General features: G+C 41.3%; 2 protein-coding genes across 2 annotated transcripts; one reads left to right on the top strand and one right to left on the bottom strand.

The window, feature by feature from the left end:
- The first annotated feature begins 316 nt into the window (after positions 1-316).
- Positions 317-6663, top strand: LOC105695940 (Bardet-Biedl syndrome 4 protein). Its single transcript, XM_023432126.1, has 9 exons — positions 317-900; positions 1568-1680; positions 2260-2351; positions 2422-2584; positions 3438-3582; positions 3645-3767; positions 4675-4846; positions 5243-5436; positions 5974-6663. Exons 1-9 carry the CDS (start codon positions 742-744, stop codon positions 6052-6054), a joined length of 1242 nt encoding a protein of 413 aa, XP_023287894.1. The 5' UTR covers positions 317-741; the 3' UTR covers positions 6055-6663.
- A 219-nt stretch (positions 6664-6882) lies between these two features.
- Positions 6883-11742, bottom strand: LOC105695964 (histone H3.3). The gene is made up of 3 exons (XM_012418046.2): positions 11618-11742; positions 9709-9844; positions 6883-9175 (listed from the first exon to the last, which is right to left on the bottom strand). Exons 2-3 carry the CDS (start codon positions 9834-9836, stop codon positions 8893-8895), a joined length of 411 nt encoding a protein of 136 aa, XP_012273469.1. The 5' UTR covers positions 9837-9844; positions 11618-11742; the 3' UTR covers positions 6883-8892.
- Between the last annotated feature and the right edge of the window lie 9466 nt (positions 11743-21208).

Genomic DNA, 21208 nt, shown 5'->3' on the forward strand with positions numbered 1-21208 from the left:
TTTGATATTAGAAAATATATACATAAACATATACATACATATATAGATAAACATAGAACTGTTTGCAGTTCTACGTTTTGTCTACGATCGAATTTCCGAGACGCGTCGCGGTTGCTACGGCAACTCGCGGTAACAACATGGCGGATGCTCTCGGGACTCCGTCCACGTGAGCGACGCGTCACGGTTGCCATGACGACTAGCGGCAACAACATGGCGGACCTTCTCGACGTTATACGTTGTGTACTGCGTCACGGTTGCCATAGCAACTCGCGACACAACATCACAGAAGTTGTAAAGTGAACCAATAGTGTTTTTAAGGTGTTATTAGATGGAATGCTCGATCCGATGGCAACCAGCAACGGTCGCGTTCGGCAAACGTCGGTCGTGCTTCGTCCAACCGACGTTCGACCAAGAAAAGGTAATTTCCTTCTAATAACCTTGAAAAGTTTGGTAGTTATTCTTTTCCCTTGGCGCTAGAAAAGCTGCCGCCATATTGCGTTGTGCAATCTGTGGATTTCTAAATATTTATTTACGGAATGGCGTTATAACCTAACATATACTGAAAATCGCACATCTGCAGCACCTTCTAGGTTGGAAACGTAATTTATTGTTTTTTTTTTTATGATTCCCTACGGAAAATTACGTGGTTTATGTGATATACGCAAAAAATCGAGATAAAATGAGTACTCAATCCTTTCTACTAGAGACAGTTTTTCGATTTTCGCCATTAATTCGGTTTTTATGGGAACCCCCGGGTGCGCAGACATTCCGCCGTTGGAAGGCCGCAATTGGCTCGTGCACCGGCACTGGACTAGATGCGAATACGACGCGTGTCAAACTCTCATCGAAGAGGAGCTAATTGTTTCCAAAGGACGCAACGAACACGCTCATTACATGAAGGTATGTAGAGTCTGTGTGGTAGTACACCAAATAGAACACATATATAGTTTATAGACAGTTTACACATATACAGTATGCATATATATAGTTTATATACAGTATACATATGTATAGTTTATAGGCAGAATTTATCGGTTTCTCTGGACGGGGATTCCCAATGATTCCTAATGACTACATTTACACCGCATTAATTCGGTTTTATAACTACCAGTGTTATGGTATTATGGCATGACCGGTATTAACCATCGTGTAAACACTGTTTTACGGCTGTTATCGATAAATTATAGTAAAATGACATTTATACAACACTTAAGGTTATGTGAAAGTGGCGCCAAAGAGGTCTCGTTTATGACTTTTCTTCAAACTGGCTCAACGAAATCCATTCAAACTTTTCAATATAAATATGAAGGGCACAAGGAAGGTCCTGACACCCATGAAATTTCAAATTTTTAAAAATTTGTTTATAAGTATTTAAAAAAAAAAATGAAACTTTATGGGCGTCAGGATCTTCCTTACAGCCTCTATATTCACGGTGTGAAGTTACAAATAATTAATAACAAACAATCCCCTTAAAACCGGTAGTTATTAAACCGATGTAAGGCAGGAGGTGTAAACGTATTAAACGATTATTTTAAGATGAGCTCACCTTTATATGAATTTTTTTCAGGGCCTTGTGCTTCGCAGGACGGGAAGATTACGGGAATCACTCGAGTGTTTCCAGAATTGCTACGACCTTAACGCCGCCAGTATAAACAACGTTAAGCAGATAGCTAAAACATTGTATGCTAAGATTTTTATATTTATGGTTTAAAAGTGGACATGGATGTCGTTTTTGTGGATATGGACTACATCTCCATTGTACCCTTAAATCTGGGATTTACTGGGTCCGGATTTAGTAAGATCTGGTTCCACCATCCGAGTTAATCGGAGTTTAATTAGTTAACAGCAGGTTTAAACTTGGTGTACACTAGTTAAACTTCGGTTAACTCGAGTTGTGGAACCCGGCTTAGGGGGTCTATTACGTAAAGCAAATTGAGTGAAAATGTGAAAAATGAGGAGCTCACGGTATTACGGCACGCTTTTGGTGGTGAAAATGCGAGACCATTCACATAGCGAATACGTAATTCGGCGAATAAACCCACGTGAGATGAAAGTGCGAGAAGTGAGCGCTCTCGTCAAAAATACGTAATAAACGCCTAGATCGCATGTCTCCATAATCTCCACCATAGTAACTGTTTCCACCGCCAGTATTTATTAAATAAATGTATTATACTTAACCCACCCTGCTCATGACTTCCCACGATATAAAATGCGCCTAAAAAAAGTTCCTTTAACAACAGGTTATGTCACGTGTCGCAGGTACTTGCTGGGAAGTTACAAGAGCGCCATGGAGGTGTTCCTGGAGGCGAGGAAGCTGGACTCATCCGATTGGGAAATCGAGCGCGGTCTTGGTAAGAAGATTATTTTTTCTAACAAGGTGGAGGAAGTTCCATTGTCTCGGTCGAATTATTCCCTCTACAGGGGAGTGTTGCATGAAGCTGAGCCTGCCAAAAGAGGCGGATGGTTACCTGAGGAAGGCCGCAGCCTCCACCAGGAACGAAAGACCCGTTCTCGCCCTGGCGAGGCTCCGCGTCGCGTGCGGAGAATTTCCGGAGGCTGCGAGTCTCCTTGCGGCCGTCTTACGGTAAGCTTAACCCCTTAACGCACAGATTTTGTTGAAAAAAAAATCAATTTTTTTCATGTAAAAAAAAACCCTAGAACATTGTCTTGGGAAAAAAATAAAATTCTCGATTATATTCGAGGGTGAAAAATTATAGTAGCATAAAATACAACGCCGCTGGAATTATCTCGAGTGTGCACTGAAACACGTCGAGGAACTTGATCGACGTCGATAAAGAAGATTTTTCTAAATGCCTACGTCGCCGACGTTGGTTTTTATATCGACAGCTGGGTCGAATTATATTGTGTATTGTACCAAATGGCATACTCCACCTGTCGTTTTCGTAAAATAATTATAAAGAAATCGAAGTATAACTCCAGAAATCCTCTGGATTCGTGCTTTCTGGGGGCCTAATTGACTGCAGAGGGACCCCCTGCGCCATCTGTGATTTCCAGGTCAATTAAATTTTCACTCCGAGACCTCGTATTACCATCGTTTTGGCATAAAAGCGCATACAACACTTTTTTTGCCTTTATCCCGTTCAAATGCGAGTTTCTCGATTATCAGAGTGCTCTAAATTGTCGTAAAATTGTCCCGACCCTTTCGATTCTCATATCAGAGCTTTCGATAATTGTATATCGATCGAAATATGAGAGCTCGACGCCATTTTGGTTCTGGTCTGGGCTAAGTTAAACAATTTTTTTCAAAAACCCAAGTTTTGAATGTGTCAGGACAATTCTTAGATGATCAGGAGTGACGTGTCAAAGTTTCGGACAGTTTGGTCTAATACCCTTAAAAAAAAGTGTTGTATTCGAATCGACTGATTTGAAGGGGGTTTCACTTCACCTTAAGGGGTTAATCATTCCCTTTCGCACAGGATCGCCCCAGAATGCCACGAAGTCGACCTAGAATTGGGCCAGCTGTACCTGCGAGTGAACGACACAAGGCAGGCGCAAGAACAGTTGACGAAAATTCCGCCCCGTGGCGCTGATCCGCGACTTCCCGCGGGATTCCTGGCGCAGGTATGGTTAGTTACGATTTTTCCCACGGGAATCCCGGACTCATCGCGTTGGACGGTTCCCAGGAACGCCGAGAGTACAATGCTGCATTGTCCGAGTACAAGGCGGCGACGCTTCGCACACCAGACTCTTTCTGTCTATGGAACAACATCGGCACGTGCTTCTTTGAGAAGGAGAAGTTCATTGCGGTAAATATTATCGGTGTAAACTCGTTTCAAACAGGAAAGACCCACTTCGTCGTCGAAACCGTGTCAATATACGCGTCTATGCCACGGGTTTAATGTGTTTCCACCTTCGTAAACGCGTATAACCCTAATGGAAGCATAACGTCGTAGGGCCTGACTCCACAACTCGAGTTAACCAGAGTTTAACTTGTTTACAGTACAGGAAAGATCCACTTCGTCGTCGAAATCGTGTAACTATACGCGTCTATGCCACGGGTTTAATGTGTTTTCACCCTCGTAAACGCGCATAACCCAACTGGAAGCGTAACGTCGCAGGGCCTGACTCCACAAGTCGAGTTAACCAGAGTTTAACTTGTTTACAGTAGGTTTAAACAGGGCGAAAACCTGGTTAGTTTCTCTGTAGTTGTTAGTTCTAGTTAACCGAAGTTCAACTGGTTTCCACCAGGTTTATATCCATTGTAAACCGACTAAGCTCGAGTTAACCCAAGTTTAACGACCTATTGTAAACAATATAAACTCCGGTTAACTCGAGCTTAGTTCATTTACAATGGATTTAAACTTGGTGCAAGCCAGATGAACTTTGGTCTACAACAGGTTTAAGCTTGATGGAAACGAGGTGGTCGATTCTGTGACTTTGGCGAGAGTGCGCACTTCTCGCACTCTCATCTCACGTGAATTTATTCGCCCGGTTCTCCGAGTGAAAATGTGAAATCTCTAGATTGAAAGAACTTGGCTCGAGATCTCGGAGTTTCTCGTCGAGTTGTCACGCGAAGTATCTCACATTTTCACCATAGTGAATGTTACGGAATCGCGGGAGATTTTCACTAGATTCGAATCAGAGAATCGATCCCCAGTTAACCGAAGGTTAACGAATCGTGGAACCGGGGTTTAGAGATTTTATTCATTTTAGGCAATCGGCTGTTTAAAGCGAGCGCATTACCTAGACCCCACGGCGGTGCTGCCAACATTTAATCTGGGCATGGTTCACCTGTCTATCCAGCTTCCCATGTCTGCGGCCGTTTACCTGTGCGCCGCCGCCACCATAGCTCCAAAATACCCTAGGTGTTTTCTACTCCTCGCAAGTAAGCATTATTAATACACGTATACACATACACATTGGAAATATATACATACATGCATGATCGAAGGTCGATTCTGTAACTTGAATCTAGTGAAACTTCTAAAAGTGAACATCTCCCCTGATTCCGTAACTTTCACTACGGTGAAAAGTGAGATACTTCGCGTGAGACTACTCGACCGGAAACACCGAGATCTTGAATCTAGTTCCTTCACTTTAGAGATTTCACATTTTCACTTGGAGAATCGGGCGGATAAGTTCACGTGAGATGAAAGTGCGAGAAGTGAGCACTCTCGCCAGAGTTACAGAATCGACCGCTTGCATTTTTTTAGGTGGTAGACCATGGACGTAAGAATATAGATTGATTTGTGTATTAATTTTTTTACTCGACGTGTTTCAGTTGCCCTGGGTCAGTTAGGTGACGAAGATGGGGCACTCAAATCGTTAACTGAAGCCCATTTGTTGGATCCGCGAGACCACTTTGTTATCATCAACATGGCCGCCCTCCTTTTTCGTAAAAACGAGGTGGAACGCGCTGAAACTCTTCTGGCCTCTCTCGAGCCTGATCGAGCTGCTCGGCTCTTGCCCACCAAGGTAAGGACTCTGATTTAGTTTATATCGATCACTTGGTATACGTATTAAAGCCGTGCTTTCGTTAAACCGTCGGTGTAAACACGGGTATACAAAGGTGGTAAGATACGCACACTTCGAACATACTATCCCAAGACGATTTATGACCGTTTACTCTGAAAATATGATAAAACCATATTTTTAGTAAATCTGCTAAGAGATCGATGTAAACTAAGCCTAACAAGTCACATTAGTTTCCTTTCTTATTGAACGCAGTTTGGGGCAAGACTCGTTTTCAAAATCCTAGGGACATTTATGCTTCCATTTGGATAATTTACGTAAGGTTGGCAATGAGCTAAATCTATGGTGTAAACAAATACACTTCTGCGATTTTTATGGCTAAATCTGTTATGAACTGTGTTCAGTAAAACGAGGATTACAATTGATGCGTGCAAACGAGTTTAAGGCGAAACGTGTAACGCTCATCTTTGGTGAGAGTACTCCCTTCTCTTACTTTCATTTCACGTGTGTTTACTCATCCGATTATGTATCCTATTACAGGTTGAGAAGGTCGCCGCGGGACTCAGAGCAAGATTTAAAACTTCAGGAGTAAACCCCGATCTCGTTGAGCAAGAAAAGTAAAGAAGATTAAAAGTTGTCATCTACGCTATGTATTCTCCGTGTAAATATATTAAGACCCGATTCCATAACTCGAGTTAACCGAAGTTGTGAAACCGGGCTTAAGTGTCGATCGAAACGCCCAGACAGTCGATTCTGTAACTTGAATCTAATGAAAATGCTGAAAGCGAGCACCTGCGATTCTATACCTTTCACTATGATGAAAATGTGGGATACTTCGCGTGAGACTAGTCGACGGGATTTCAGACCGACTACTTTCAGTCTAGAGATCTCACATTTTCACTCAGTAGATATAGAATCAGGTAAATAAATTCTCGCGAATTAAGAGTGCGAGAATGAGCACTCTCACCAAAAATACATAATCGACTCTGCGTATTATTAATGCGATTTACTGGATCCAGACTCGGTAAATCTCGGATTTAGGAGTGCGTTGGAGACGTGGTCATTGTCCTGCCGGTTAATTCGCAAACAAGAATACTTTATGATTTTGAGAGTTAACACCGTAAGTTATTTTCAGTCAAACTGCAGAAAAAATTTGTCTTATCTAATATTAACATGCTATTATGTATGTACTACAAAATATAAAATAAATAAAACCCAATGAAGAATTAACAGCAAAATAATTAAGAACGGAAGAAGATACAAGTACATATACGTACACGTATGAAAAATTCCGGTCTTCACACAAATCATATTAAGAAACTCGGCACAGTTTCGCGCAAGTATATCGTATGCATTGATCGACCGCCGCCATTTTGAATGTCCCGCCTTTCGTTAATTAAATTAAGCAACGCACCGTAAAACACAAGAAAATGAAAATTATATAGAAAATACGTTTAGAACATTCAATTTTTATTTTGTTAATCATGACACGCGACTTGAATTTCCACAAAATTTAAATACTTCTATATTCAGGATTTATTTCAATAATACCTCGAGATAAATAATTTATCAAACACGCAACTTTCGAAATGGACAAAATCATTACCGTAATGTTAAAAAAATGACAAGAAAACTCCTATAATACAAACAGCCGATAAGTTGAAAAACATCGAAGTCGCACAAAAAAGAAAAAGAAAATCGAAGCATACATAAAAAAAAAATGAAAACCGAAGCATACATTAAAAAAAAAAAAATGGAAACCGAAGCACGCACAATTTTTTAAGGACTCGCAGATTCCAAGAGACACATTGATCCTTTATTATAACGGAACGTGTTTTTTTTCTCTCGTTATCTCTCGCACGAGTCACAAATACGGGATATGACAAGAAAAAAAAATTAGTCCTTATCTATGTCAGTCTAGACGCTAATCATTATGTCTACGTAAAATTAGAATGCTGTCATACGTAAATTCTCGAGGACGAGGGGAACACCATAAACCTCAAAGAGAAGGGGACGAAAAACAAAAAGGAACGGAAAAATGAATTGCTCCTACGTCACTAACAGGGAAATGAAAGGAAGAAAAATAAAAACAAAGGGGGAGAATGTGCCAGAGAGGGAGAGGGAACGAATCTATCATCTCGGTATAACTCCTAGCTGAACAGGACAGTGATAAGAGATAATACGTGGATTTAATAATAGCATATTCGCGTCGCCGTCGACGAGGTACGCCAACTAAAGTTAAAAGGAAAGCCGTTATTAATATTCTGCGTGAAATACGAGTGCTTAGACAAGAACTAATTGGCCTTGGGCAATTACAATTATTCCGAGCAATGAGTGTGCGAAAGGACTCGGAGGCCAAATGGGCTTTCTTCTTCGTGGAATGTAACGGTCTCTTTAGCTGATCATGAACTGAATTTCTTATCGCAATGAGACACACTGCGAACAAATACTTTGAGTAACAAGTGCCCAAAGACCCTTTCGGAGTGACATTTGCATTAATTGTTTTCGAACAAAGTTTCGATGAAATCAATGTCTGCTAATATTTCTTAGCGAAGGATTATTAGCTTCGATATAACCCACTCGGAGTAAGACTCTCTCTTGTATCGAAGTCCTGTTCACTGACATAAGATCGAAGGGCACACCTAATTACTGGGTTCTTCGAAGCAAGGATCGTTGCAACTTTTGTTCGGAGCAGAAGACAATTTACTAGTATATTAAAAAGTGTATCGATCCTTTCAAGTGACCCCAAGTGCAGTTCCGTAGCCTCTGAGACTTCCTAGGCCTGCAGTTCTTGTGTGAACACATCGTACGATCAGTTACCAAGTGACCGACCCAAGTGCAAAGCATCGACATAACGAAAAGTGATTCTTTGTACGTTGTGATTTCATACGACAGACCGAAGGGGGCTACACCGACAACCATAACCTCGGGTTAATCGAAAAGATGCGGTTAATAATTTCCACTGCATTGGATAAATTGATTTCTGCACTTCGAACAAAGATCTCCCTCAAATTCTTTCACAATTACACCAACACTAGTTCCCACTTGAAGTACCAATGGCCTGAATTTCAACTATTTCTTCGCAGTAACGATACACAAGAACAACATGTCACTTCAAAGAGTTCTTCGAAGCATTCACTTGCACACCGAAAACTAATGCATCCTTTCGATTAACTCCAAGTCCACCCCATCTTCGCTTCCCCACAGAACTCGAAGCCTAAAGTTCTTGTGTGAATACACCGTAGACCGAACCAACCCGAGTGACGGGTTGTATCGATCTGCTACTTTGCTATCTTTCTTACGTAATGATTATTCAGACCGAAGGAGTTACGCGTACAAAGGACAGCGATGACGATAAGTAACGATTTATCATGGGGGCGGGGGAGGGAGTAAGAAACGGTGATATTACAAACTAACGTTAAAGACATTATTTTAAGGAGAGAACTAAGAAGAAGGCGCTTAAGCGCGCTCGCCGCGGATTCGCCGTGCGAGCTGGATGTCCTTCGGCATGATCGTCACGCGTTTCGCGTGGATGGCGCAGAGGTTGGTGTCCTCGAAGAGGCCCACGAGGTAGGCTTCGGAGGCTTCCTGGAGTGCTCCGATGGCTGCGCTCTGAAATCTCAGATCTGTCTTGAAGTCCTGGGCGATTTCACGAACCAGGCGTTGGAACGGCAGCTTTCGGATCAGCAACTCCGTAGACTTCTGGTATCTTCGGATCTCCCTAAGGGCCACGGTACCAGGCCTGCGAACCAAAGCGAAGGATAAAGCTAACCTATAATTTATTTCAAACGTCATGACAAGGGTATCGTATCATTTTTAGGGACTAATAAAAACAAATCCGAAGATTCAGCAATGTGATATCTAGTCGTAAAGTACAAAAGGAGAAAAATGGAATAATAGAATTCCTATTCATGTAGATTCCTTCCCCAGAGACCAAACATACAAGAAAGAAATTAAGACTACTAATTACTGTAAACTACAGAAGTATCATTTAATCTCGCGTATAAGGGTGTATGAAAATGAATTATAGTTCCAATGATTATGAGGGTTCAGAGCCGTCGTTCAAAGTGCAATAAGGTACAATTGAATTGTCGACTGACAGAGAAAAAGTTTTTAAACACTTTGCATCTTGAATTTGCAACACGAGAAATACTATCACTTGTTATATTCCTTTGTAACTGGCCATGCCACGATAAAGCGGTTAATCTTGTCTCTCTAATGATAACGTAACCACACGGCCCATTGTTTCGAGTATAATCAAATGCGACCAATGACCTGTAACGGTGAGGCTTCTTCACTCCACCAGTGGACGGTGCGCTTTTACGCGCAGCCTTGGTGGCCAGCTGCTTACGCGGAGCCTTTCCTCCGGTGGACTTTCGGGCCGTCTGCTTAGTACGAGCCATGTCGAAGACTGAAAGAAATTAAATATGTCCGTCAAATACTTCATCGACTTGTCATACAATATAATAAATACATATCTTTAAAAATATGCATCAGTTAAATAAAGAAAAAAGGTTCGTCATTTAAGACCTGTTAACATGAACCAATCATTTAAAGTTGCCTATATTTATGAACGTCAATTATCGTTCTTCCTACTTCAAAAAATTATTATTAACTTCATATTCAAATATAATATATACATTAGTATTCCTATCTTATTTATATCTCTTTCAAGTTATAATTCATTACTGTAGCGAACTTGACTAATCTGATTAATTAAAAGTTATTTACTAGCTTTTAAATTATTGTTGCCATCATCGGAGTCACACAATTTATTTAACCAATAACACTGAATATCATAAATTATCAACTGGTATATTTTATTAACACTTAGCACTCCGCAACTTTCGGAACGTAACGACGAATGTCTCCGTAGCGGAGCCAATGGCACGCTAAACGTTAACAACTACAGTAATTATTTGTTGATGATCGTTGTTTCGTTGTAACATATTATATAAAAAATATATGAATACATTTTATTTAACGTTCACATTATGCAATAATATAATATAAACATAATTATTCAAAGTATGAATCAATAATGTATGAAATGTTCAGGTTAGAAAGATTTGAATCCATTATTGACGTTACCATTACATATTAAATAAAAAATACATTAATCCATTTTAATCAATTTACGTAACAATTTAATACAAAAGTAATCATTCAAAGTATGACCCAAAGCATAAAATTTTCAGGTTAGAAATATTTAAATCTATTGCTACATATCGCTACATATTAAATAAAAACTAAATTTATTAATTTTAACCAACGGTCACATTTCGCAGTAACATAATATAAAAATAATTCAAAGTATGACTCGCAGCATCAAATTCTCAGGTTAGAAATATTTAAATCCATTGCTAACATCATCGCTACATATTAAATAAAAACTAAATATATTAATTTTAACCAACGGTCACATTTCGCAGTAATATAAAATAAAAATCATTGAAAGTATGACTCACATCAAATTTTCAGGTTAGAAACGTTTGAAGCCAAGCTGACGTTATCACGACCGTTACTACAAAGTTCTCAGAATCCCGCCCCGATGTCATTGTTTATATCACAAATGGCTTCCATGTCACACAGGACAAAGGGCGACTCCAGCATCCCGACTTACACCCTACTGAGCTCTCAAGTGCATCCTTACACTCCCAAAACACGATCCCAGCCAACCCTCGACCTCCCTCGCATCGTAATCTCAGGAATATCTCGAATATAGCTCGGCAAGGAGCGAAATCCTCTGCGAATAATTCGGCCAGACTCGTCAATCCCTTTCACCGTTACTATTATGATCGTTAACGTCGCCATCTTGGAAGTCGCGGATCGCGCCTTCGCGTCCCGACCGCGGGAATTTCCCGGCGGAATTTCGACACAACGAGTTCCCGGCGAGGGCGAAAATGGGTCCTAACCTTAAACCTCGAACAGGTTCGTCGAATACGCGGAAGAGTTGCCCGCGAAACGCGCGTCGCCGGCTCCTGGGAGAGTTTTCGTCGGACGGAGCGGGAGTTTTCCCCGCGAACGCGAACGGCAAGATGGCGGCGCGTCAGCCGCGAGGCCGCGGAAACGCGAAAAGCGCCGATTTCCCGAGGAAGGAAAACTCCCGGGGACACTTATCACTCGGGAAAGTACACGGGGCTTGGAGGGCTCGATGCCGCGTGGAAAAGGGGAACGCACTCACCTGAGAGGGTTTCAAGTGGCGGGAAAAATGCGGAAGTAAGAAGCTACACCTCCTTCGGTCTCTCTTTGCACTTGAAATGCTGGAGCGGCAGTGGCTCGGCGTTCCGCGCGGTGACGCCGACGGACGCCGATCCCTCCAGGCGCGGCCGAGGAGGGCCGAGGATGGCCGAGGAGGCCCGAAGCGCGCCGGCCAATCAGCGCGCGCGGCGGGAGATCCGGGTCGATTCGAATCTCTCTCGCGACATTTTATTTGACAAAACGAGAATTTAAGAAAATTTCAGAATCCTTGAGGCTAATTTTTATCGACGAATGAAAGGTTACTACTTTGTTTATCCCAATAGTGCCAATCGTACTGTTATTCCAGTATTTGTTCTATTATTTTATGCATGTTTACAGAAATAATAGCACGCGAATTGTACTATTATTTCAGCAGGAATTGCAACTGGGGACGACTTTGTTATTATTTATGGATATTTTTGTTTATATTCGTCGTTTATTTGTACAGGTTTTAAAAAATTGAGAGAAATAATTGTTACTAAAATATAGTGATATTTGATCGTTCGTAAGGATCGATTAGAGGTTATCAAGCTACACGCAATCTGAAAAATATATAAAACATTGTTATTATGGTGGTAAAAATAATGAGTTGTTAATAAAAAATGACGATATTAGATTGTTCGTAAGTGTCGATGTGAACGATTAGAGGTTATCGAACTGCAGGCGCCGGAAAGCGAAAATCGGGGAGCTCCCAGGAGGGGAATGGCGCCCGATTAACAACATCCTGATTAACAAGACCGACAACATTATTCTCGCCGACCCTAACAGCAATCTACCACTCACTCTACTTATTCGACGAAAATATAACTCCCCACGTATTCTAACAATAAATTGTCAACGTGGAGTTCGAAGTACTCAGGGAAGCCTTATCGTTCAAATTATTTATAGAATTAGGCGAATGAAAGTGTCGCCAAAAATTTTACGTTCAGATTAAAAAACACAATTTCGTGTAACTAAAATGTTATGTTTAATCAAAATAATTAGGTGTGAAAGATGGGAAAGAAATACGAATATCAACTCGTTTGGAAATAATCTCCGTTGAAAACAAAATGGCGGATAACGCAAAGGCAGCTTCGACATATTTACGCAAAACGAAGAATAAAAGTGTCGTTAAGAATTTTACGTTCAGATTAAAAAACAATATCGTGTAACCAAAATGATATCCTTAACAAAAATAATTACGCGTGAATGAAGAGAAATAAGTATGAATATTTACTCTTTTAGAAATAATTCTTGCTGAAAACAAAAATGGCGGACAACGTAAAGCCAACTCCAACATATTTACGCAAAACGAAGAATAAAAGTGTCATTAAGAATTTTACGTTCAAATTAAGAAACAATATCGCGTAACCAAAATAATATCCTTAATAAAAATAATTAAACTTGAACGAAAAGAAAGAAATACGAATATTAACTCGTTTGGAAATAATCCCCGTTAAAACAAAAATGGCGGACAACGCAAAGCCAACTTCAACATATTTACGTAAAACGAAGAATAAAAGTGTCATTAAGAATTTTACGTTCAGATTAAAAAACAATATCGTGTAACCAAAATAATATCCTTAATAAAAATAATTAAACGAACGAAAAGAAAGAAATAGGAATATTAACTCGTTTGGAAATAATCCCCGTTAAAACAAAAATGGCGGACAACGCAAAGCCAACTTTAACATATTTACGCAAAACGAAGAATAAAAGTGTGATTAAGAATTTTACGTTCAGATTAAGAAACAATATCGCGTAACCAAAATAATATCGTTAACAAAATTAATTAGGCGTGAGAAATGGGAGTGAAATACGAATATTAACTCGTTTGGAAATAATCCTCGTTGAAAAGAAAATGGCGGATAACGTGAAGTTGTTTACGCCGAGGTGATTAACGAAATGCGTTATGTATTATGTCGAAAGGAACGGCAGAGTGCGCCCCTAAAGCATAATTCCTCGTAAAATGCAAGCTCCACTTTATTGTGCATGTAATTAACGACTTTTCCAGCAGTTTCGCATAATTACAGATTCCGCGGACACATTAGGTGCATTTAATTAAAGCGGAGACTTCGTAGAACCGAGAAACGTTCCCGGAGGGCATACGTGTAAACGTATATTAGCACATAGAATACATACATGTATATAAATGTGCAGATGACGTATAATGTACATATACCGTGAAATATGAATTCGCATATACATTTGAACGCTGATAACGTTTCTAGCCAAGAATTTATGTACAACATTGGTACAAATATCTGTATTTATATAAGTACGTGTATATACATATGTATTTTACATAATGTGGACGTATATCGTGCGTAGTATATTCTACACTGTTAAATATATTCGTACCATTCGTACATATTATTAGATAAGTTTGTATTAAAATGATAAATTTCATATCTTAAAGGTAAATTAATATACATTTATTATAAATTTCTAGATAAAATGATGATTTCGTAAATGAGTTTGAAAAGCTTCATTAGGATTTTCATAATCAACCTTAAAATATGATACATATAATATACAATTGTTATGGTGTATATATATAAAAGTCAAAATAATTATTAATGTTTCCCTAAACTGGGTGCTACAAATAATTTGAAACTTTTACATATGATCATGCAGGTCTTAATAAAGGTTTTGGAACTCACGAGATTTCATTTTTCGAAATAAAAAATTGTTTATTTATTCCGGACAAAAAGTAAAAAAATGTTTGCTCGAAAAATGAAATTTCGCGAGTTTCAAGACCTTTATTAAGACCTCCATAATCATGTGTTAAAAATGTTTCATTAATATTTTGACTTATGAATATATATATGACACTTTCAAAAAACCTTAATTGACTAATATGATCGTCTGAAAAATATAACAATAATATATAGACCTTTCATTTATCAAGTTTCATATATTTTGGAATTTCTATGAGACTCAGAGCATTTATACGTATTATATACGTATTATGTACGTATAAAAATACTATAAAAAAAAATGTTTGTTCGAAAAATAAAATTTCCCAAGTTTCAAAACCTTCATTAAGACTTCCATAATTACGTGTTAAAAATGTTTCATAAATATTTTGACTTATGAATATATGTATGACACTTTCAAAAAACCTTAATTGACTAATATGATCATCTGGAAAATATAATAACAATGTATAGACCTTTCATTTATCAAGTTCCACATATATGAGACTCGGAACGTTAGTACATATTATATACGTTTATAAATACGTGACGCCTGTGCAAACACACTTATATGCAGTCTATTATATATGTACGTACTGTATATGGTACAAGGCATGGATAAGCACCAAGTGCGCATGAATTTACTCGAAATGCAGTAAATTATGGTAGAGCAAGTCGGGCACTTGCAATATATATCCTCGCAATAAAACCGACGTTAATTATTATGTAATGCCCTTCTATAACCAACTGCAAAGTTAGTAGAGGAAACTTTTGTTGCTCTTCTCCAAATGATTTTTTAAACAAGCTTTAATGCACCCTACGGGGCGAAATGCTGCGCAATGTTTCGTCTTCCTCCTTTTATTTTGCAATTTTTATGAAGCTTTATGTACACCCCGAAATTATTCGACATTCTGCATAGGTATAAAATTGTAGGAAATAAAAATTAAAAGAAACAAAATACGAAGACGCTCGTGAAATTTGATTTTTCATTAAAAAATGTGACCTTGGTTCCAGTTTAGGGTGAATAAAAAAAATGTCACGTTTAAAAATTGAAATTTCACGAGCATCGCGTTCTTCTTCAGGGCCTCCATAATCACGTGTTAAAATTTCAAACGATTCGGTGCACCCAGTTTGGAGGAAAGTTTAAAAAACATTTTTCTATATATATAGAAGGACCTTAAATCGGGGAATTCCCATGAAATTCCAAGAAGCCCGAAAATTATTCGCAAAACTCCGCGAGCGCATGAAACTCCCGGGGAGCTGACTTTACATGCAACTTTACGAGGGCAGAAACGACACGAAATTGAACGCAATCTCCGAAAGCTCACGGTCCCGCGAGCCTCGAAAGGTTGACGCGCGTTTCCTCCGCGGTCTCTATTTGCTGGTGAATCGGTCCTTGTCCCGCTCGTTGATTCCCGCTCGGCGGATCGACCGCACCTTCGGTTGGCCGGGTTGAAGGTGGAGGGGTGCGAGGGGTCGAGGGAAGCGAGGGTGGGGGAGAAAGAGCGGGGGAAGGGATCGAGGGGCGACGCCAAGGTAGGTGGAGGGGGCGAGCGGTTGAGGGAAGCCAGTATGCGGGCGAGGATGGGGGGAGAAAGGGCGGGAGGGGCCAAGCCAAGGTAGGTGGAGGGGGCGAGCGGTTGAGGGAAGCCAGTATGCGGGCGAGGATGGGGGGAGAAAGGGCGGGAGGGGCCAAGCCAAGGTAGGTGGAGGGGGCGAGGGGTTGAGGGAAGCGAGTATGCGGGCGAGGATGGGGGTGAAAGGGCGGGAGGGGCCAAGCCAAGGTAGGTGGAGGGGGCGAGCGGTTGAGGGAAGCCAGTATGCGGGCGAGGATGGGGGAGGAAGGGCGGGAAGAAGGGATCGAGGGGCTAAGCTAAGGTAGGTAGAGAGGGCGAGCGGTTGAGGGAAGCCAGTATGCGGGCGAGGATGGTGGAGAAAGGGCGGGAGGAAGGGATTGAGGGGCCAAGCCAAGGTAGGTGGAAGAGCGCGAGGAGTCGAGGGAAGCGAGGATGGTGGAGGAAGGGATTGAAGAGTGAAGCCAAGGTAGGGCGAGGATGGTGGAGGAAGGGATTGAAGAGTGAAGCCAAGGTAGGTGGAAGAGTGCGAGGGGTCGAGGGAAGCGAGCATGCCGTTGAGGATGGTAGAAGAAGAATGGGAGAGGAGGTGAGCAAGAAGAACGCAAGGGGTTGAGGGAAGCAGTGCTGCTAAGCGTATTATTATTATTCTAGTATTTGTACCATTATTTTAGTTCATTAAACCTTGCATTTTTTTGCAACAATAATGGAACCCGAATTGTACACTTATTTCAACAGAAAATTAAATGCCCACTGGCAAGATGTTTCGAGTATAATAAAGTGGCAGTGGCCATGAACTTGTCTGAGATGCGACTCCGTCTCTTGATCTGTCAATGTCGCATGAGATTGTTCGTACGAATTTTCTCACATGCGAACAGACTCACATGAAAAATGTCGCATCGTTGCGAAGTTGCGTCATTGGTCAGCATTTCAAAAGTCGTACACGCAACCGTTAATTTCGCGCGCGAAACTTCAAACGAATGTTTTCACATGCGAACAGACTAGCATGAAAAAAGTCACATCGAGTGACTCCGAGTGTACACTTTCTCTACACTTTCCACCCTCGATCCCGAGCGAGGGCAAGACGTTATAAAAGTATAAGCCGTTCATCCGGCGGCAAATTTGAAAACTGAAAAGACCAACAAACAGGAAAATACAAAATATGTCCAAAGATCTCACCGTATTATAAACCAAAATAATGATTAATACATTTTCTCCACCCATAGAACGATCAAGGGATTTAATTTTCTACCTAATCTTTTAAAAACTGTGCAATCATTATTTATTAAAAATTATGTATCGATTTGCAATTATTATGTATTATTGCATCATATATAATACAAATTGAAACATACGGCCGTGCACGTTCCAGTATTATAGTTTGATGGGGGCTCTGGGGCGTTTCGGGAGGGTGGGGAGGGGAGGGGAGGGGGAGCCAAGCTTCCCGGAGGTCGGTCAGGGTGTCTCGGCACGGTCGGCAGTGGTCGGCAGTGCGCAAGCTCCGGGCCGGCGCTCGCCTCGGGGTCGGCCGAGCCGCGGCTCGGTCGCGTCTCGCCAGCTAGAGCTCCGGGCTCCCCGCGACGGCCTCGCGACCGAGTCGCTCGAGTCGCGTCGCGTCGCGCATCTCCTCGGCCCTGGACCCCCTCTGGAAGCGCGAGGCCGCATCTCCGAGGGAGGTGAGTGCTCCTGGAAGAAGATCCTGATACGTGCTGGTGGGTTAGGTTATCTGGGTTTTTACGTGGGCTCCCTTAAAGAGGGTATTTCAAACGTGGTTTTTGCGTTATGTGGGTTATGGATGCCATTGGATGTGGGATTTCGAGACGTGGGTGTTATGCTATGTGGGTTAATTGACCTTATCCATAACGCGGTTTTGGGATTTTACGTGGAGGTCCTAAGTCGCGACTGGGCTCCCTTAAAGAGGGTATTTCAAACGTGGTTCTAGCGTTATGTGGGTTATGGATGCCATTGGATGTGGGATTTCGAGACGTGGGTGTTATGCTTTGTGGGTTAATTGACCTTATCCATAACGCGGTTTTGGGATTTTACGGGGAAGCCCTGCGTCGCGAATGGGTCCTTTTGGAAGAGGATCTTGATGATGTGGTTGTTGCGTTATGTTGGTCCTAAATTCCCTTGGATGAGGGATTTGGAGACGTGGGTGTTATGCTTTGTGGGTTAATTGATCTCATCCATAACGCGGTTTTGGGATTTTACGTGGAGGTCCTAAGTCGCAACTGGGCTCCCTTAAAGAGGGTATTTCAAACGTGGTTGTTGCGTTATGTGGGTTATGACTGGGTGAATGAGGGTATTTAAGACGTGGGAATTTGTTGTATTGTTTGCGTCGCGAATGGGTTCTTTTGAAAGAGGATCTTGATGATGCGGTTGTTATGTTATGTGGGTTAATTGACCTCATCCTTAACGCGGTCTTGGGATTTTACGTGGAGGTCCTAAGTCGCCAATAGGCTCCCTTAAAGAGGGTATTTTAAACGTGGTTGTTGCGTTATGTGGGTTACGCCTTTTGCCGAAAGAGGGTGTTCAAAACGTGGTGATTTCTTGCATTGTCTAGGTTATGTCAATTGTTTTACCTCTTTTACATAAAATTCCTAGATCGCATCTAGGTTCTCTTGGAAGAGGGTCTTAATGACATTGTTATGTGGGTTACGACTTTTGCCGAAAGAGGGTATTCAAGACGTGGTGATTTCTTGCATTGTCTAGGTTATGTCAATTGTTTGACATCATCCGTAACTCGAAGACGATCTTGATGACGTGCTGTTGCGTTACGAGTGCTTTCAAACCCTTTATTAGAGCCTCATAACACTTTAAGGCGTTGTATATCATCATAGACCTCTATAACGTGCTCGTTACCCTAACTTTGCTCCGTCGATTTTGGGAAATCCCTTCCGGGGCTTAGGGTCGCATTTCTAGGTCGCAAGTTTCCATTTGTGATGCTCCTCGCGTCACATTCGTATCTTTCCCTCCTCCCGGCACATTCCATTTACGATCCGGAATGCCCTCCTGGGATCCCGCGATCCAATATTAGGTCTTCCCATAACCTATTCGGTGCATCACGTCTTTTCCCCCTTTTTTATTTAGGTATTTTCCCCTTCTCTTATTTAGGTCCAGTTCCTTCCTTTAGGAGTCTAGAGTCGCTCTCTAGTAGTGGGTCATTCTATGGTCTAGTTCTTGTCCACTTACTTTGAAAGTTCCACCGCCATCTATAAACCATTCTACCGCTTTTTTTGTCTTCCGCAGTCCTCCTTTCCTAGGAATATTCCCCTAGAAATCTCGATCTTACAACAACCGTCTTTATATTCTGGGGGATTTAAATTCCAGTGATATAACCGAGAATGTTACGGTGATTTAAAAATCCCTAGAGAATTTAAAACAATTTTAGAGAATTTTAGAGAATTTTAGAGAATTTTAGAAAATTTTAGAGAATTTAAGAGAATAATGTAAGCATTAATTATTTAACAGTTTTCAATGTTTAATAATGTAATATAACCTGGCAATAACAAAAACTAACCTGTACATCCTAGTAAATTCTCTTTCTTCTAACGAAAATGGGTCCGAGGCATCACGTAATTCCCTTCTTCTTCTAATAAGGTTATTATTACATCCCCGAATACGATCGTTGTCAAAAATCGAAACACACAGGAGGTTTTCCATTTTGAATTTCGGTGTCACGATCCGTGGAAAATGGCGTTCACGGCGGTTATTTTTCTATCTTTTCTTGTATGCTTCCCCATTTCGCTTAAAAATTTGTGCCGAGCCAGTTCATACGAATGGTCTCGCATTTTCACCACCAAAAACGTTCCGTAATACCGCGAGCTCCTCATTTTTCACATTTTCGCTCAATTTGCTTTACGTAATAGACCCCCTGTAGTCGTATATTCTCACTCGCAGCTCTTTCCCCTGTAGCCGTATAATCTCGCTTGTTACTATTTCCCCTGTAGCCGTATAATCTCGCTCATCACTATTTCCCCTGTACCCATACAGTCACGCTCGTCACTGTTTCCCCTGTAGCCGTATAATTTCGCTCGTCACTATTTCCATTGTAGCCGTATAATCTCGCTCGCCTCTCTTTCCCTTGTAGCCGTATAATCTCACTCGCAACTCTTTCCCCTGCAGCCATACAGTCTCGTTCGTTACTATTTCCCCTGTAGCCATACAGTCTCGCTCGTCACTATTTCCCCTATACTCGTGTATTGTCACTCGCAACTCTTTCCCCTGTAGCCATACAGTCTCGCTCGCCTCTCTTTCCCCTGTAGCCGTATAATCTCGCTCGTCACTATTTCCCCTGTACCCAACAGTCTCGCTCGTCACTATTTCCCCTATACTCGTATATTCTCACTCGCAACTCTTTCCCCTGTAGCCATACAGCCACGCTCGTCACTATTTCCCTATACTCGTATATTCTCACTCGCAACTCTTTCCCCTGTACCCATACAGTCACGCTCGCCTCTCTTTCCCTTGGAGCCGCGGCGTCTGGCCGGTCGGTCTTTCCCCTGTAACCCTCCGGTTTAACGCGGCGGTCTTTCCCCCGGGAAAAGCGGCGACTAGTCGCACGGCCTCCGGCTGGGCCGGTCGATAGAACTTCTGCGATTCGGCGGATTTGAGCCCCACACCGCACGCCGGCGGATCGAGAAAGATCGACGCCGGAATTTCTCGAGGGGGATAATTATCGCGCATGTCTAGGGGGATTACTTATATTGAGTTACGGAACGAATCGGGAAACGGGCTCCACGTTCCGATTTTTTTTTATTGTTTCTTACTCCTGCCCTGCTCAAATATAACGAACGCTCAACATTTTTTACTGAGATGACCCCGATATTTCTACATATATATAATCGCTTATCTATCGTCTAATTTATAGAGGAGCCGAGCAATGATTTTTAGGTTATTGTCCTGGAATGCAAAATGAATACTGAATGTTTTCGGAACATTAATTGTACAAATTCCTTCATATTTGCATCGACAATGGCTAAGCATAATGTTTTGTTAATAAAAATGTAGAATTAGATGACTTTTATATGTCAAGTCAGACGTAACTAAATAATTAAGTGAAATTCTCAGCATACAGTCAATGGCAATAATTTATCGTCAGCGAATGGAAATTATTAAATTCAAATCGTTGACGTGAAAATATTAGAAGATAATTAAGAAATATCTTTCAATTAAGGGATGAGTGAAAAGAATGTACTGTAGGATGCTTATCTTAATTGTTTACGTTAATTTTCTTGCTTTGGCCGATAATGATAGGAATATCGGAGTTACTGCAAGATATGG

The sequence above is a fragment of the Orussus abietinus genome, unplaced genomic scaffold (assembly GCF_000612105.2).
Source record: "Orussus abietinus isolate OABI.00-Male unplaced genomic scaffold, Oabi_2.0 scaffold154, whole genome shotgun sequence".
NCBI lineage: Eukaryota > Metazoa > Arthropoda > Insecta > Hymenoptera > Orussidae > Orussus > Orussus abietinus.

What these genes read in the sequence shown, in the direction of transcription:
- LOC105695940 (XM_023432126.1), top strand. Translation starts at nt 742, where the DNA reads ATGGGAACCCCCGGGTGCGCAGACATTCCGCCGTTGGAAGGCCGCAAT. An exon ending in AGAAGGAGAAGTTCATTGCG is followed by an intron (nt 3,768 to 4,674) that starts GTAAATATTATC and finishes TATTCATTTTAG; the next exon opens with GCAATCGGCTGTTTAAAGCG. An exon ending in CTCGGCTCTTGCCCACCAAG is followed by an intron (nt 5,437 to 5,973) that starts GTAAGGACTCTG and finishes ATCCTATTACAG; the next exon opens with GTTGAGAAGGTCGCCGCGGG.
- LOC105695964 (XM_012418046.2), bottom strand. Translation starts at nt 9,836, where the DNA reads ATGGCTCGTACTAAGCAGACGGCCCGAAAGTCCACCGGAGGAAAGGCT. An exon ending in AAGAAGCCTCACCGTTACAG is followed by an intron (nt 9,176 to 9,708) that starts GTCATTGGTCGC and finishes TTTGGTTCGCAG; the next exon opens with GCCTGGTACCGTGGCCCTTA.